At 42.5% G+C, this 19,251-nt stretch overlaps 1 protein-coding gene across 3 annotated transcripts; it reads right to left on the reverse strand.

Moving 5' to 3' along the window:
• Positions 1-3,000: 3,000 nt before the first annotated feature.
• Positions 3,001-12,132, reverse strand: CCNA1 (cyclin A1). Of its 3 annotated transcripts, none has more exons than XM_057707632.1 (9): positions 12,051-12,132; positions 11,080-11,268; positions 7,937-8,183; positions 7,626-7,750; positions 6,947-7,170; positions 5,632-5,836; positions 4,558-4,671; positions 3,564-3,697; positions 3,001-3,256 (listed from the first exon to the last, which is right to left on the reverse strand). In XM_057707632.1, exons 2-9 carry the CDS (start codon positions 11,242-11,244, stop codon positions 3,205-3,207), a joined length of 1,266 nt encoding a protein of 421 aa, XP_057563615.1. In that variant the 5' UTR covers positions 11,245-11,268; positions 12,051-12,132; the 3' UTR covers positions 3,001-3,204. The 3 variants fall into 3 exon arrangements, with proteins under 3 accessions (XP_057563615.1, XP_057563616.1, XP_057563617.1); XM_057707633.1 differs by having other exon boundaries at positions 11,080-11,265; positions 11,981-12,104; XM_057707634.1 differs by lacking the exon at positions 4,558-4,671.
• Positions 12,133-19,251: the final 7,119 nt, after the last annotated feature.

Consider the following 19,251-nt stretch of genomic DNA (forward strand, 5'->3'; position numbering starts at 1 on the left):
CCCCTCTTAGTGGTTCTTCAGCATCTAGGAGTGTGCTGTTCTCAGCAGAGAATACATTTCACAGCCACCTTCAAACTTCCTGCCCAAGCACCCTCACATTTAAGACACATAAAAAAGCGAATTCTTGTCGGCATTCACTTTTTCGAGCATTACAAATTTTCCACAGAATTGGACAGAATCTGAGATCATTGAAGCTGGTGTTTCCCAAGGGGGGACATACACACCTTGTGGATGAAGAGGCAGTGAGCACGTGTAGCCTGGGTGAACCCCTGCCCTGAAAGGTGAATGGGCACAGTCACTCAACGTACCTGTGTCATAAATCTTCATATTCACGATGGACATTCCATCCACTGGTCCTGTTTTGACTCAATTTAACCAGTCTGAGTTCCCATGATCTCCTTCCTGCATGCTTTCTCCCCGTGTGTTTCTCCTTGCCTCCCCCATTGTCATTCTAGCTAACTGACCACTGGCCATCATGTTTTAAGAATACCATCAATCACTAATAAAAAACATGTTAGAAATCAATAACTTGCTGCCTAAAGTAAGCGCGCACACATCCTGTGAGACTGAAGGGAAGACTTCACTGATGTAAAAAACTGTAATGGGGAAACTTGGGTTTTGTGCGCTGGGCCTTGCCCTGGAGCCAGGATGCTAAATGGGGTCACGGCCATGAACCCCCAAGGAGTGTGTCCCATCCCGCCCCCCCTGCCCCACCCCCACCCCAAGCCTGGACACATGGAAGAGAAAGCCTGACAGTAGCACAGGCGAGGGCACTTGCACACAAAGAGTACAGGCTTCAGTTTCGAGGTCCAAGTGCTACATCAGATCTAAGTGTTTTCACTCTGGTGGTGAGAGCTTACAGGGACAACAGAACAAACAATTTGGGTGTTTTCAAGTTCTTTTTGGGGGTCCTGATAACAGGTAGGCAAATGCTGTTGCCATAGTCCTTTTTGATGGCTCATTTCAGCAATAGCTCCTCGATTCGCAGCCATCTCTGAGTTCTTCAGAAAGGTCTGAATCTGTATGAAGCCACAGGCTTTCAAAGAGCCCACAGAGGCAGACAGATGTGGCACTCCCTGAGCCACAGTCCTGTCCAGACCAGCTTCCTTCACTTGCTGGAGGGTAGTGGGTAGGGGTCGGTCAAGGAGAAAGGTGGAAAAAAAATCAAGAGAACAGATAAATCATGGTATATTCATTTAAAACTATATAATAGTATAAATAACCAGGATTCTATTTTTTCTGCACAGATCATCTCAAATACAATGCTGCCTAAAACACATATCACTGAAGGATGTGAAAGACGGTCAATAACCAGGAAATTTTAAAAACAAGCATTATCGTTTATGGACACATTCTTATGAAGTACCTATTAACACCACGCATGATCAACACCAAATTCAGGGAAGAAAAGGAACAAAGGAGGGACGCACACCGAAGGGTGTTATTCTCTCTTAAGCTGGGTGGGAGGTGCACAGGTGACAGTTATGTTTGCATTTTTTAATAAAGTATTTCAGGGATGCAAAAAAGTAGCAAGAAAACTAATAAGAAAAGGAAGTCAAAGCGAAGGACCAGCTCTTTGCAATCAGTGGGTGTGTGTGTGGCAAAGTGAGAGTGGGTTGTGTGCAAATCGCTGGCCTCCAGAAACGTGAGAGTTGTGGGTTGGGACCTCTGTCCTGTGGTGTGGTTTTGTGACCTAAGGTCCAGGTGAAATGTTAGATACAGGTTTAGAAACAAAAGCCTCCTTTGCAAAATAACATAAAAACAGAGAGTTCCATATTGATACAGGTCCTGTATCCCCTTTGTAAAACATACGCAATAAACCACAAAATTCGTAGGGAAAGTTTGATTTTGCTGGGGCAAAAAAGAGAAAGAAAAAAAAAAAGGCAATGCCAAAATCTTTTAAGAGCTAATGGAAACTTCAAGAAAAAGGCTTCACAAAATGTGTAAAATATGGTTGTATTTTTATATTTATAATTTCATTAGAGCTTGAAACAAACATCAAATTTGGAGTTAATTTCATCTACTCCCATTTTACCAAAACCTACCTGGGCCTAATATTTTCTATGTAAAGGAAATCTGTTGTTCTTGCCTCACAGAGCCATCTGGACTGAGCCCTGGGGCCGGCCTGGAGGCAGGTGCCTCCAGGGCCTACTGGTCCAGGGCTACTAATCTGGAGATTAACAAAATTTCTATTCAATCCCCAGTAAGCGCCGCTCTCCCTCAAGGCCAAGTCTACTCTTGATTTGCCTTCCAATCTTTAAAAGAAAGTTAAACAAAAAAACAAACAAACAAAAAAAAGAAAGTTAAACAAGTGTTTTTGCTTCAATTTTCCTCATCATGTATATTACGGAAGTGCTGCTGAAAGGAGCCGTGTATGAATACTTTGAGCTTGAGCTGCGTTTAGCATGGATATCTCCCAAGGGAAGAACATGAGGGATTAGCTTAATTATTACAAAGTCCCATCCTATGGTAAAATTTTCTTTTCCTACCTCTCTGAGCATCTTCTAAGGCTGAGACATATTCTTGATGGGTGACTAAATCAAAACTGGACATTGACATAATGGTATCTCTTTACAAAATAAGCATCACATCCCTGAATTAGAATTAAATGTAAATTACCCCTCAGAGGTACCTGACCACATTTAGTCCTCAACCCACTCTCTTTACTCCCCAGGGTCCAATAGGGAAGCTACAATAGACAGTGCCTGTTTACATCCCTTCACTAATCTGTCTAGGCTTGGAGTTCATCCCATGTCAATTTATGGAGAGTTACACAGGGAGTAAAAAGATAGGAAGGACAAAGTCTCAGGGTAGCCATTTACCAAGCATGAAAATCTCTGGATTCCTCAGAACACTTAATCTTAGTAGCATGCCAGATTTATAAAACCGACATAGAAGCATTCTTGAAATAGAGATGACATTTGTAATACTCTTGACTAAAATTCCAGGCAAGTGTGTCAGCCATGGTAATCAGTAAATATGCTTAACGCGTGGTGAGAAGGCAAGTCGTTTATTCTTTAGAAAGTGTTAGACTATACTACAAGCTACTAACGTCTAAGAGGACCTAAATACATGTACACTCTAAAAAATATGTCATCTATATCATAGCAACACCAGTTGACCCAATCTGCAGAAACCTGTAAAAATTAAGAACGATTCTGTTGATCTGGAGGTTAAGTTCTGAAAGCGCTTTGGTTCTGAAACTTATTGCAGAGGAAGGACCGCAGGTGGTTCCATGAGAGACACATGCATGTACCTGAAATGAGACACAAAGCAAGTTCAGCATGAGCCAAGGGCTGGGTTTCACACACTCTCACGTAGGCCACAGAAAATGTGCTAGTAGTTTTAACAGAAAAGAAGGAGCTGGCTGACTAGAGGTAACCTACAAGCTGACACAATATAAATGTAGGCCCTGCCAAACTGATTTTCTTGATTTGACATGCAACCCTACTTTTCCAGCCTAGCACCAGATACACAATTTGTTCTATTTTTAATTCTGAAATTACTATCACCCGTTAAAGCTTTAAATAGTGGGCCTAGATAAGAGAATTCCAGGAACTTACTTTGAAGTCTTGTACTTCTCCCTAATTGCTTGCTGAGGTCGATGGGGTATACCGAGGCATGCTTTATGTAGCTCACTCAGGCAAGGCACAATTTCACTTAATGAATAGCCTGTAAACGTAGCAAGGGTTTCTGGCTAATCCAGACAAAAAGACAAAAGAAGAAAATTGCATCATATAGCTTTATAAGATATCAGAAATCTGAAGATAAACGTGAAATGAAGGAAATTAATCACTTTTGAAGTATCCATGTTCATCTCAAAAGAAATAAGATATTAGGAAGAACAGTCAGAGTTCTAAATTCGCTCACATTGTACAATTATAATGCTCAATTTGGGGACAATTTATTCTCTTAAGAGCAGGATTTTTACTGGCCCCTAAAGAGCCTCTACTTACCTGTACACTCTATTTAAATAGAATATGAATGATTCTTAGCCAAATTCAGAATAAAAAATAAGAATTCTAGAAAATAGAAGTAGATGCCCCACTCTTTTAGCACAAAAGTGAGCCTTTAGAACCAAATCTTAGGGGCCCATCCCTAATCTTGCGAACTGTCATAGGCCAAGAAGCAATACTAACTGCCCTGTTCCCTTAAAAGCCTGATACAACCTCTGAGCATCCTAATTGCACCCAGGTTGTTTTACACAGAGGGAAAAAGTCAACATCTCTTGCCTTGAAGTTTTCAATGCTTATGCTACAATGGCCCTCCTTGCATGAGGGTGGATGTTGAGTTTTCCAGAGATGCTTCTGTTGAATCAGTGTATCACCACTATCTCCTTGACTTCCTGCAACCTCTGCTCCCCAGTGAGCTAAGCCACTGAGTCCAAACCATGAAGACTGACCGGTAGCATGTTGTAGTCTGCTGGCAAGACAATCAGTTCTTTATTAAACTAACTCTCCCTCATGAGAGGCCAGACAATTCTAAGCCTTGAGAGTTACAGAGCAGACTTTAGATAGGCCTCGAGGTTCATCTAGAAAGAAGCAATTAGAATCTTACCCAGAAGTGCCTGTTCACAGTATAGTTTGCCAGGCAATAAGCGGCTGCAGCTATCAGTGAAGGAAGATATTTCAAGAACGGGTCAGCTTCAAGGAGACTCAGTTCTGCTACGTACTAAGCACAAAAGAGAAAATCTCACTGGAATTAGGAATTTGACTGAGATTCCAAGCAAACCTAGAAATGTCAAGGGAACAAATTGTGTCATCTCTGTTCAGTATGCATCTAGTGATGGGCACAGAAATAGATGCTGAAAATTATTCACTGGGTTAATAATTGCTATGCCTGTCCATAACCAGAATAACGTTTATGTTGTAATGTTTCAAGTAAATTTCAATATGGATAGGCAAGTATTTGGCCTATCCACACAGTATACATGATGGGTTACTTATGCTAGTAGTGCAGGTTTATGCTGGTCATGTAGCATTGCTCTGGCCACTGGAGTGGACTAGAGCCTTCATCCAAAGGCAAAAAATATGTCCCCATGAAAGGTATTAATTTATCAGGCATATGCATGTAGTTCAGAGGCTAGAACAGTACCAGCTGGAACTTATCAGATTAAAAGAAACATATTGGGAAATTTATAGAGACATCCTTATTACTCTTTGCATAGCATATAAATACCAGATATATTAGATCATTATGGCTGGAAACCCAGTTTTCTAAACCAATACTTTAGTGCGTTCAACTAAAGTTCTAGAACTCCAAATGACCAAATAATGCTTCATTACTTAACATGTTAGGATGAGATTAGAGCCAAATTGAACCATATTTATCTTGTTCCCACTCCGCAGACCTAAGAGGTATTGCTTGCATGTGGTCTGTATACAAGAGAACAGTTTCTAAGCTTAAATTTTTTTTTAAAACCTGGGTGATTAGACAACCCATGTCTGCCAAACTCAATTAATAGTAATGTCTCATAAGCAGAAGTCATGTTCTTAAAATCAGTTCTCTTCCAATTGCCAAAAAGCTTTTCTGGGCCCAAGACAAAGAACTGAAAAGGAAGGAAGAACTGAAGGAGGCTACTTTTTTTTTTATCCAGTTGGCACCGAAGTTCTTTGAAGTCACGTGGCCTACCTTGGCCAGGTTCTCAGTCCTGACGCACACCCCTTGCCTCTTTAAGTACTGAAGGAGAAACTGATTGGTGGTTGGCACCATCAGGTCAAAAGCCAGGACCTTCAGGAGCAGGTGTTCCATTCTTAGCAGCTGTCGCTTTGTGTAGGTATCATCAGTTATATAGACAAACTCCTCTACTTCGGGTGGATAGATTTCTTCATATTTCCTATGAAAGGGAAAGAGTTTGGGGAAGTAAAGCTTGGACCCTGTGGCTCTCCCTCTTGTGCCGTCACAACCATGCCTGTCACATGGCCCTTGCAGACTTAAATATCACTTACAAATCACAGAATGGTACAGGTGTGAAAATAGTAGGTGCTTGTTTCCAGAACAAAAACATGAGTATTACAAGGATATGTCATACTTACTGCTACCAGTAGTAAAGAAACAATTTCCAACTGGGAATTTTAGGTTTTGGCCTCTGATATGCTGAAAAGATTCTGAATGATAGACATGAGGGTAAATTCCTCTTAATTCTATACACTTCAAATCATCTTATGGAAAAGAATGTTAGGTTGAACACAATGGTAGGAAAAAACTCTTTAGGTCTTAGATTTTTTTTAAAAGATCGTGTTCAGCTTTCTCTATTGCATTAGCAAAAGGTGCTATGTATCCAAGAGAAAGATGATACAATTTCCCTGTTATCAATTCTTTACTTTTGCTTTTTTTTCTCCTTTCTGTAGAGAAATTTTTGCAAGCTTTTGCACATTAATAAGTATAATGTCTCAGACCAAAAAAAAAAAAAAATAGAAAGGAAACTACCACTTACTCACTTTCCTTACTTAAAAGAAGCATTGCCACAACCCAGCCCTTTTCTACACAATTAGGTATTGTTATGAATGACTGATAGTAACAGGAACCAGCTAATATAGTTTATCCACTGTAACCAAATAAACTGTTACTATGAGTCACTTGCTAGATCATCAAGAAGGCCTTTATATAACCAAAATCTCTTTAAATAGGACTTTTACTCATACTAGAATACCGCCAAAAGACTACACCACAAAATAGTTAAATTGGATCCTCAGTTTGAGCTGATGGCTGCCTTAGTCATGGTATTGAACTTCTTGTTAAGAGGATCTTAAACATCCAGATTGAAGAGTGAACATGTGGTAAGATTCAGTTTCTCAGTAAACACTGTAACAATGATGATATTTTATCAAAGGCAACATGAATAGGTTTTAATTATCAAGCACTGCATTTCTCCAATAAATGGGAACGGAAAGCAACTGTTTTGACAGGCTAGAGTTTCACAGTATTTGAGCTGAAGCACACTTACGAAGCCAGGAGAATAGCTGCTGTTCCTACAAGTTGCAGTTTTCCTCTCAGAACAGACATGCATGAGAGAAACCTGTCTAGGAAGTTGACGGCCAGGTAGAGAGTCTCTGCCTGAAGCTTATATTCTTCTCCAACCTCAACCAGCCAGTCCACCAGAATCGTTCGCATGCCTTCTGTGATGTCTGGTTGTTTCCTCATGTAGTGTGCCTTGGGCCTGTATCTTATCTGTTTGGGGAGAGAGTTTTGATATTCAAATAGTTGCTGTGTTAGAAAGATCACGCCACAGTACAGTTGCTATTTTTAAAAATCACATGAGCAAAGGTTAGCAGGAAACTCAGTCAAGAGCCAGATAAATCTTTACCATGATACCATGATATGGAAGCAAGTGTGAAATTCTGGTTCTGTAATGCAATTAGTTAACAAATTACTTAAAGGAGGGGGAAAATGGCAATAATGGTTATTCCCAAGAGCGAAATACTTAATATACAAACCCTTTGAGTCATAGAGAGATAGTCCAAATAACTGCTACTCACCTCACAACTATTATTTTTCATAAATGTTCTCATGTGTAGTTGTCACAAGAATGTCATTCACTAGTGGTTATGGCCAAGAGTGTATAACTATCTGAATATGAAGTGCTTGGGGTGCTGGAAATTGAAGGAGAAGTTGGGAAAACTCACTTCAGCTTCTCTAAGGTACTGATGGATTTCTTCAGCATATTCAGTCACATTTATCACATCTGTCCCCAAATCTGATGCATCTTCAGACTGAGAGTGGAGAGATGAATCTACCAGCATAGGGGAAACTGCAGGGGGGTCAACATTATCAGGTAAGACATTTAATTTAATAACTAGTTCCATCCACTAACCCTCTACAGGCAGTTGTGAAAATAGTTACTATGTCAGGGTGTTCTCTTGCTAGTTATATGCTATTGAACACGGCAGGCAATTACGAAGACAGGGTACTGTCAGCCACAGGTGAGTTCCATTACCTGTGTTAAAATCCAGCAGGAAGTGAAGGTCTGACTTGAGTGTGCTGGTGTCTACTTCATACACATCCTCAAATGCCATCCCCTCTCGCCCTGAGCAGCTCTCTCGGTCCCCCTGCTCAAGCTCATCCATGTAGATATCAAATCCTTGCTTGGCTGGAGCCTGAACCCCGCTGCCAGACAGCGCTTTCTTTCCAGCTGGAGGGAAGACATTTTCTGATCCAGAGAAACACCTGAGTGTTGTGACCCCCTAGAAAAGGGTTAAGTTCTTTGTTAGAGGCCACCCCATAGCCTGCATAGGTGCTAAGAACCCATGTGACTCAAACCAGCAGGCTGGGAAGATGAGAAAAATCTTAAATGGAAATATCTATGTCTGCAATTGAATTTCAGAAAATGAAACTTCCAAAGAATGACTTTGCCCTTATCTTTGTCTGCATTTGACGTTTGGGAAAGGAGCTATCAAAAATGTGTCATCTTCCTCACTTATTTATCAAAGGGAACTCAAGATTATAGAAAAAAAAGAAAAACTATAGTTCTCCTCCAAAATGAATTAGGTATCCCATGGTGGGGGGTAGGACGCAGGGGGTGGGGGGTGGGGAGGGATTTGCAAATGCTTTTGTGCTTACAGCATAACAGGAGTTTATACCAACCCAGCAACGTTCTTGACACATAATTACTGAGTTCCTATTTTCCTCCTTAAATAGTTAACTTTTAGTCAACAGGCCCTCAGTAAAGTTCCCATGTATACCCAGTTATTTAGAAACATGATTTTAGAAACGCGTGCTACACGTAAATTCTCTTACAAGCCATAGAGCCTTATTATATGACATCATGAGAATGAGAAATGAGATGCAGCAAATTAGATGTGGGGTGGGAGATAAAGAAGGGTCAAAGATGATAAAGATTTTAGGGTTGAATAACAGGAAGGATGGGTATTGCATTTACTGAGATGAGGAAGACTTTGGGAAGAGGAGGCTGGGGCCAGGGTTGGTGCTTGGTTTCACCTAAGCTTGCGATACCTACTGCATGATCCAAGTGGAGACATCGAATAGGCACCTGACCATGTGAGCCTGCAACATAGCTGAGAGGTCCAGACCAGAGCTAGAAAAAGGAGTCATCAACAGATAGATGGAATTTAATGCCAGGAGACTTGAAGGGATTGCTAAGGGAGTGAGTACTGATTCAGATCAAATGCTAAGCCCCAGCACACTCTAGCTTTTAGAGATTGGATGAGGAAGAACCAAGATATTGAGGAGGTGTGGGCAGTGAGCTAGGTGGGAAACCAGGAGAGAGTTGTGTTCTCCAGGCTGAGTGAGAAGAAACTATTTCAAGGAATAAAGAGTGATCAACAATGTCAAATGCTGCCAATCAGTCAAGTAAGGAAAGGATTAAGAATTGATTAAGAATTGAGTCAAAGACAACAAGAGAAGAATTTGAGACAGAGTACTCATTCTACAAACACTTGCATGCTACCCTGTCCAGGCACTGTTTTGAACACTGGGAATACAGCAGAAAACCTGATCTCCAAAAGCCTCATCCTGATGGAGTTTATAGTAGACAAACCCTCAAAAAATACTGGGACATAAATGGGACAGTTGTTGCAAAGCGCTTTGTAGTTGTAAGGTCTTTAAGATTGAAAAAAAAAAAATCACAATATATTTGCATGCTTCTGGATTTGACCCAGTAGAGAAAACTGAGAAAGAAAAGCTGATGGAATGATATCCTTGAAGAGGCGAGAGGGCATCAGGTGTGCTGCACACACGGGGGGTTCACCTTGCATAAGAGCAGGGACACATTGGTCATATAGCAGAAAAGGGATGGCAGAATATATGGTACATGGGAGCAAGTGGAAATTCTCTTCTGGTTGCATCTACATTTTTAGGAAAATAGGATATAAAGTTATTAGCTGAGAGGAAAGATGTAAATAGAGGCTTTGGAGGATAAAGAGAGAAGAGAACATATAAAATAGAAGTTTCTATTAGAAGGTTGTAGAGGAATAGAACTGGGAAATGTAGAGGTAGAGCCAGGCAACATAGAGATTAACTAATGGTTATGGATTTAAAGTGAGACCACTTAGCATAGGCATAACTGCCAATTCATGAGAGGTTTTAGACTTCAAGTTTAAAGAAGTAAACATCACTAAGCAAATTAAGTTTGTTAAAACTACCTTTACTCCATTTTTCTCCAAAGCTTGAAACAGATTACTTTGGATAATTTTCTCCCACTAACTAGATGCCACCAAAACACAAATGACTTGAACAGTCAGTAGATGAGGAGGGGCTTCTGATCTGGCCTCCATCATGACTTTTTTTTTGGGGGGGGGAGGTGCTTTCTTAAACCTTTCAAATTTTTTCATCAATAAAATGGAAACAATACCAGCCCACATACTCCACTGTACTACTGCCAACGTTATTCCACTATAGATGTGCACTACAGGCTTAAGGCATGGTTATGATAAGCTTATCCAATAACAGACTTGAGGAAGTTTTTTTTAATCTCAAATTCATTGTAAAGGGTCCAAACTCCTCATTTGTATTTTAAATGTCTGAATCTGTTCACAATCTGTTAAGGGAGGTACCTATGATCTGTTAAGCCCAAGGAACTAATATCAGATGGCCCACGACCTATTTGCCCAACTGTCCTTTGTCAGTCCTGGGGAGAAGCCGACTTTCAAAGCACCCATTTGGAAGTGATCTAGGATAGCCTGATCCAATCCTGATTCTAACACCATCACCAATGAACTTAACAAAGGTTGTCAGAGATGCTTTAGGCACAGCCTAGATCAATCTGAATACCACTCCAACCTGGAGGAACCCCAGTTCTATAGTTTATTCAGAGGTGTTCACATTTCCTTTTAGCCCAGAACTTAACTGACTTTACACATACTTGACCTAAACAGTTCCAAGACTTATTTCCTTGATACTGGAAAAACAACAAAGAAAACTATTTAACAGTTCTAGCTGGAAAAGGGACCTGACAACGTGATCTTTAAAATAAATAAATAAATAAATGTCCCTATAGTCCAGATTCCAGGGTTGAATACTCAAGAAGACTTCGGAAGTAAAACTTCAAGAGAAACCCACCTCCCACCAAGACATGAGAGCCCTTCACAACAAGTAGCCTTCCCAGCTCTTCTCAGGCATTACCTGGCCACAGATCCTCCTGTACTGCCCATTCTCAGTTAGCACCCCTAGTACTGTTCTTTGGGGCGGATCCTGGCCGAGCTGGGCTCTGGTTATCATCTGACAGGTTTCAGGACCTCGGGACACTGGAGCCAGCACTACTCCGCTCTTGGAGCTGCTGAGATGCATAGCCTCAGTTTCCACAGGCTCCTGCTAGCAAGGGAGGAGAAAGAGACAAGCCGGTTAGTCACCCTCTTCCACCAGGGGATCCAAGGATGCAGCGAATCTCCAGAAGAGAGAGCGCTGTGACAGATCATCTTCCCTGCAATTATTGGGGCTGAAAGGGCCTGAGCCACAGTACAAGCAATGAAAGCTGCTTTGAACCAAAATAGTGATTTTAAACTCTCCAGGCTGTCTTCCAAGACCTAGTTGACTGCTGGAAAGAGAGAGACATCTGACAAACCTTCGAGTGGAGACACTAAGCCCCACGTTAATTGGGAGTCCAAACCTACACGCCCCTGTCTTTCCCGGCTAGGATGCTTATCTGTCACCCCACCACCCCCCTGCCTGCAAACAAATGACCCAGGATACATCACTGTGGGAAAGTACGTCCCCTTCTCAAGTGACAAGCAGGGTGCTCTTCCGCGGCCCTCCTCCCACAAGATAGAAGGCCTCAAAACCTGCTTGGAACCCACAGCGGGCCTCGCTCTTCTGTCTTATATCTTTATACGTACGTCTTGAACAATTAGCAAGTGCACACAAGGATTGGGAATGAGGGTCCGCCGAAGGGGGCGGGGCTGGGGCGGGGGCGGGGGGAGGCGGAAGGGGACCGAGGTGTTAAGAGATTCCAGCCGGGGCGCCGGGCTCCCAGCGTCGACTGCCCAGCACTCAGAGCTAATTACTTTCAACACCCCCACCCCCTGACCCGCGTCTGTTGAATCAGCCAATCAGCGGAGCCCCCGGGCCTCGGGCGGGGGGGCCGTTTCCTTGCCAACCGCAGGGGGTGTGCGCGCTCCGCGTCCGCATCGCTATGGCGACCTCCTCACCCGACAAGCTCCCGGCAGACGCACCGCCGCCCCTGGGCGTTCAGGGCCGGGTGGGGCCAACCGGCGGCGCCCTCCGCCGCTCCTCCTACACCGCCCTGCCCGGGCGTGCCCGGGCGGGCGGTCGCCGTGGGCACCCACGCCCCTTGTGGCCGGCGTCTGGGAGGAAGGAGGGAGGCCCGCCCCGCGATGGCCGGGGTTTGGAAGGGACTGTTTCCTTGAACACGTTCTCCCAACAGCCGCTAACTCCTCCCGCTAACGTCTTTTCCGCGGCCCGCTCCTGAGAACCTTGGCTCGGGAGAGCGACGCGGGGCCCTCGGGGCTGCGCAGGCCGCGGCGCCTTGACCGCGCCCGCCTGAGGGCGCGGCTCGCCCCCCTTTCCTGGCTCACACACCTACACCTCCTCCCAAAGAGGGGCCAGGTAGCAGCGAGTTGGCCCCTGGTTTGAGCCGGGGTCTCCTAATCGGTGGTGGTGGCTTGTCCTCGGTCATTTTGGATCCTTGAGCACCAGAGGCCGCGCCTGGCTGGCCCAGGTTCTGGTGCTTGCGACCTGGCAGGCAGGGCGAGAGAGGAGATCCGGGGTTTTAGGGTCGCACGTGGTGCTCGCAGTCCCCACGGGAGGTCTTCCCCGACGGGTTCCCCGACGGGTTCCGGCAGCCACAGCGTGACGCTGGTCCAAGAACGCGGAGATAGAGGCCCAGGAAGAGGAAGGAACACGGGTGGCAGCGATGGGGACTGGGACGTGGAGGGGAACAGTGGTGAGAGCCTCAGAACTAAGGGCTGGGCAGGTGGCCTGGCCGCGTGGGGAGGGAATTCTTGGATCCCGGGTCCACGGCAAAGTTAGGAGGAAGCAGGGGGCCTAATGTGGGGTAGAGGTGAGGGTAGGGAGAAGGGGCCCTGGCCACTCTGGAAGGGAAGAGAGGTCCTTGGAAACTAGGGAGCTCTGGCACCTGCAGAGGTAACTAGCAAGCCAGGTAAAAGAATCCTTAACTTTTTTTTTTTTTTTAATTAGTGCATATATGTTACTGATTTTGTCTGCTTTTATTTTTTTAAACACTCATCCCCAAATTTCTAAAGCAGATCACTGAAATCATTCAAATGGCCATTTTAAGAACTGGTTAGTTATCACCTTCCTTATTTTGAGTGGAAATGATTGTTAATCTTACCAAAAATTTTTCTTTAGTATTCTTTATTAATGTGTCCACCCAGGGAGCTGGGTGTGCATTACCTTAATGGGGAAATTGAAGTATTCTACAGAAAGTGAGAATGAAAGCGTTTGTTCGAGTCAGATGTTAAGAGGCAGTTGGGAAACAACTTGGAAATCAGTGCTGGATGCAGGAGGAATGCAGAAACGGATTTTGTTTAATATAAAACTAACTTCTATACATTTATCACCAACTTTCATTCGTTGGGAAGCAGCGATCCCTCAAAGGCAATACCTATGCCTTTGAATATAAAGGCAACACAGGAGCTCTGGTAACATCTTGATTGCAGCAACAGATGTAGGCAGGCACCAAATGCTCCGCTTTGCAAGGTGCTGCTATCTGGTGGAGGAAAAGAGCCTTTCTGCTCCCTTCTCGCCCAGCGCCGCTTTCGGAGGTCTTCTCAGGAGCCCTCCTCCACTGTTGTGATTTCTGGGGTTGCTGAAGGCCACAGTGGTAGGGATGCACTTTGGACTCAGGAGCAGGTCTTGCCAAGAGCCGAGATTGCTTTGGGGGACCAGAGTTCGTGCACCCACGTGACCTGACCCTCTGTACATCCCTTTTGATCTGATTTCCTTGACAGAAGTGACCATAGGTGGCGCAGTGAGTAAGAATCGGCCTGCCAATGCAGGGGACACAGGTTCGATCCCTGCTCCAGGAAGATCCCACATGCTGCGGAGCAGCTAAGCCCGTGTGCCACAACTATTGAGCCTGCACTCTGGAGCCCATGAGCCACAACTATTGAGCCCATGTGCCGCAACTACTGAAGCCCACACACGTAGAGCCCGTGCTCTGCAACAAGAGAGGCCACCGCAATGAGAAGCCCGCACACCGCAATGAAGAGTAGCCCCCCGTCACCGCAACTAGAGAAAGCCCATGTGTGGCAACGAAGACCCAACACAGCCAATAAAATTAATTAATTAATTAATAATTTTTAAAAAAAGTGACCAAAAACCTCATACTCAGCCTTTCTTCCAAAACAAAGGAGCCAGTGCAATGTTTGTTCCTGGAGCCTACTGTTTTGATTGTCTTTTCTGAGATTGAAGCTCAAGCAGGAAAAGGGTAGCACTGGCCTGGAGAGACAGCTTTTTTTTTTTTTCCTTTTAAAATTTATTTATTTATTTATTTATTGGCTGTGTTGGGTTTTCATTGCTGCACACAGGCTTTCTCTAGTTGCAGTGGGTGGGGGCTACTATTGGTTGTGGTGCACTGGCTTCTCGTGGTGGTGGCTTCTCTTGTTGCAGACCTGGGGCTCTAGGCGTGCAGGCTTCAATAGTTGCGGTGTGTGGGCTCAGTAGTTGTGGCGCATGAGCTTAGTTGCTCTGTGGCATGTGGGAATCTTCCCGGACCAGGGATCAAACCTGTGTCCCATGCATTGGCAGGCGGATTCTTAACCACTGTACCACCAGGGAAGTCTGTGAAGAGGCAGCTCTTTGAATCTGGGTGTCCTGACTTAAATCCGGTCAGGACCAGAAGAGGAGGCTACTAAGATGTCTAGTGGCTCTCAGCTGTCTTTACAGCTGAAAAATACCTTTTAAAGAGAAAATAACTCTTTACCAGATGGCACCCATGAATTATTTCATACCCATTTTCCCTTACCCTCTCTCATGTGAATAGCTGCAGCCTAATCTGGCCTTAATGCACGTGAAATATTATTATCATTACATGTTACCATCTTTCTTCTTTCTCCATCCACTTTGTTAAAGTTGGCAAAGGGAAATATGTGGCTTATGAGTTTATTGTTGTGCTGCCTTAGAATTGAGTATTAAATCATCAAAGTCCTCTGCTCAGATCTTAAATTGGAGAGTAATTCAGGTGAATTTTTATATATTTTTATATGCACGTGCATATAAATTCAGAGATTTATATAACTTGTGCAATACTTATGGCTTCCCTGAGTTTTAAAAAAGTCACTAAATATTTGAGCAAGTAATGATTCATGGCATAAAAACAAACTCAACTAATAAATAGGTGCACAATTTTAAAAAAAATTTAAATGGAAAACTTGGCCTTATAATTAGGAAAAATAGGAGCAGAGAGAATAGAAAGGACTTTCTCACAAATTATGCAGTTTTAGTGAGATAATTATATCAATAATTTTGCTATTAGTGTAACAAAATCAGTGCAAAGTTCAATAGATTTTCAATGTCTGCATGTTTTACATAAACTTAATATATTGAGAAGTGAACAATACATTTTATTACAAAAACATCTTTAATGTCTAAAATGTTTAGTATAACTTATACGCTAATACAACACTTTCTTAGCTTAAAAAATTACTTGGTCAGCACTTCCTGCCTGATAGTCAGTGCTCAGCTAGTTTTGATGCTAGGATTAATTTCCATAATAAGGATGACAGCTGAATTCTTTACTAGGGATTTTTAAAACTCCAAAGTCCTATTAAAACTGACTCCTCCCTGCTCCAGATTTCTATTCAAAGGCAGTCTTTTCTGTTTGCCAGCAATTACCTGGCAGTTCAGAAGCTGTTATTACTTCTATTCTATTTGCTCATTGTAGCTAGTAATTAACCTCCTGTTCAAACATTTCAGTTTTCATTAATTTGTATGAAATCAAGTTGACTTTCAGCATAGGGATAAAAACAAGATGAAAAAGTAGAAAAGCCAATTTTTTCCTTAAGGACAGAGGTCCTTTTAGAGACATATTTTGCCTGTTCTTGGACATGCCTCTACCATTTTCAGTGTACATTTAAATTTAAAACATAACTATTGGTAAGATGAGGGACAGATGTTGGGGATGGTAGGCAATTTGTGACATTTTATCCCACTTGACCAAAGGATCAAGGGAGTCCAGTTTGAGAAACAGCCAAAAATTTACCTCCTTAAGAAGCATATGTCCTTGAGAGGTGCAAAGTGGATCCCTTAGTACATGACAGGTAACGGTAGTTTTCACTGAAGTTTGTAAAGTCACTTTCTCTGAATGAAAATAGTTTGAATACATACATGAGAGTAGTCAAAGTCTACTATTCATTCACTCATTTAAAAAAAATTTTTTGAGCATCCATCTTATACCAGACAGTAGCTGGATGTGGGACAACAATTAAAAAGGATCCCTGCTCTCAAGGAGCTTTTTGTTCAGGTAAGGAGAAGGTAAACAGATGGTTATATAAGGTGCAGCATGGACTTCCTAGGTGGCACAGTGGCTAAGAATCCACCTGCCAGTGCAGGGAACACGGGTTCGATCCCTGCCCCAGGAAGATACCACATGCCACGGAGCAACTAAGCCCGTGTGCCACAACTATTGAACCTGCGCTCTAGAGCCCGTGAACCACAACTATTGAGCCTATGTGCCGCAACTACTGAAGCCCACGCACTTGGAGCCCGTGCTCTGCAACAAGAGAGGCCATTGCAATGAGAAGCCCGCGCACCACAAGGAAGAGTAGCCCCCGCTTGCCGCAACTAGAGAAAGCCCATGCGCAGCAACGAAGACCCAACACAGCCAATTAAATAAATAAATAAATAAATAATAAGGTGCAGCATAATTAGTGTTTATTTCATCATGGGGGACATGGATGTATAAACAGGGAGCAGTAAGAACTTAAAGAAAAGGAAGAATACATGTTGCTGTGGAGATTTGGAAGCAGTATCCAGACCTGATAATAAAGGTGATTAGAGTAAAAAACAATTTTTTTTGCAGGACAGATGGTATAATCTACATTTATCCTAGAAAGGGGAAACCCAAAGAGCAAGATTTTTCAGCAGTGTTTATCCACAGTCTCCCAAGGGAGAGCAATAAACTGCGCTGTCTCAAAATACCCCTCAAGACTGCCCCTCCTGGTTCTGGGGCAGACTCCACGGCAACTATCTCATGAAGTCCACCTCTCAGAAACTTGGTGAGAGGAAGCTGGCCCTGGTGACTTTAGTTACCATGAGTTAGTCCCCAGTAATGTGCTCACCTAGAGGTGCACTATTAAAATTAGATACCCATCACTGCAGACTTGAAGCCTCTGGCAGTATCCTCCCCAAGACTTTGCACCAAGGGAAAAATAAGTTTCAGTGGGACAATGGAGCCATTATGATTTAAATGATTTGAAAAGTTTTGAGTTGTCAGACCTTTACTGGAAATCAGTCTATTATTAGAGGAAGTTAAGAAGCTGAATTTTACCCAAACTTTCCTAGGTCTAAAATTCTTCTGGTAACTCATGTTGATATGAGGTCATTGCATAATTAAAGTTAGCTGTCATTTATTGGCTATATCTTTTTAATTTATAATCCTACCAGTTTTTCTGTGAAAATCAATTATTTTACCATCAGTTCTATGACGCAGTTAATTCTGTGAAATAGATTTCCTGTGTTTTACATTTATCTCTAATTCTCTCAGTCTCTTAATTGAAAATGTTATGGAATCTCCACATCACCTGTCTGTGACTTTGATTATCTGGATAAATACTATATCTGAAGACAGGCTCATGTCCTTTTCACTCCAGTAATCATTTATTAATATTTTCTGCATATTAGTATTTTTGTTAATTAAATCCTGCCAGTGAATCACAGAATATTTGTAGAATTTGTTTTGCATTGCCTCAGTCCTTTTATTGTGTATCTGTAAATTAACACCAACAGTGGTCACAACAAATGAGATTGGTTCCCATTCTGAACTTAGATTTTTACGAAAACAAAGATTTTCATGCTAAAGGCCAAAAAGATCAAAACCTTGTTGCAGACTTAAGATGCGTTTTTGATTGCTACTGGAACTATCTAGCCTAAAGAACTTATATAGTCCTCACTTATGAAAATTCTATCCAGATAAAAAATATCTCAAACACATTAACTATTCCTTATAGAAACGAGTCATAAAGTTGTCTGCATGTATATGTGTTCTTTTTCAGGCATCTAATATATTTTGACTAAATGAGGCAACTTAGTGTTTTTGTCCATATTACCAGAATTATTTATTATCATTAATGAACCTTTTGCCTAGTCAACAGTTAGTCAAAACCACCATGTCCATATGAAGTGCATTGTGTTCTGTAATGAAGAATGCAACACATTTTAATTGTTGTGATACACAGGGGTTACATAAGTGAATAAGTCTTGCTCAAAGTTCAGTCTTACAGAGGAAGAAAACAAATACACAAATGATTACCCACAAGGTAGAGTAAGGCTGTTGTCTAAGTCCAGAGAAAGTTCTGGTTAAAGTCCAAGTAAGTTTTCAGTTGGTTAAGGAAATCAGGAAAGGTTTGTTGAAGATGGCGCTTTTATGTTTAGCCTTGAAATTTAGATCCGGTTTTGATAAGCAGGGTTTGGGTTGATTATTTTAGGAAGAGAACATTGCATGAGTAAAGACACTGAGAAGGAAATTGCAAAACAGCTTCTGGGGAATGCCAGCGCTTTGTGCCACCTGAGCTTATAATATAGAACACAGGTTGGCCATAGTAGATAATCAGGACCATTGGGATCATCATGTAGGATCCTGAGTGCCAGAGTCAGGAGCTTGCTGTGAGACTTTTGAACAGAGGAGTGACAAGATTAAAACTATATTTATAGGAAAGCAGTCTGAGAGCGATGAATAGTCCAGGATTTGGGAGCAGGAGATGTGTTAGGAAACAATTGCTGGAGGAAATGAACACCTGAACCAGGACCATGCTGTGGGCACAGAAAGGAGAATAGGCTCAGTAAAGTCACTACGAGTGTGGGAGCCCCGTGACTTGGCAACTGATTGTATGTTGGTTTTGAAGGAGAAGATGGAGGCAAACATAATTTTGCATTTTCTAGGTCAGGTTGATGGAGCAATAGTAAGGTTGACAGAAGTAGAAATGCCAGATGAATGGGTTTCAGAGGAAAAAGGAAGTTTAATTTTGGACATAATGATATAAGTCTTTTCTAATACCTGTCCAGGACCCTCTATCTCCATCCCTATGTACATGTGAATTATGATAATATTGAATTACACCTGTTTTCAGCGGATGATGATGGGGATGGAGGTAAAGGAGA

This window comes from Hippopotamus amphibius, chromosome 14 (assembly GCF_030028045.1).
Source record: "Hippopotamus amphibius kiboko isolate mHipAmp2 chromosome 14, mHipAmp2.hap2, whole genome shotgun sequence".
Lineage (NCBI taxonomy): Eukaryota > Metazoa > Chordata > Mammalia > Artiodactyla > Hippopotamidae > Hippopotamus > Hippopotamus amphibius.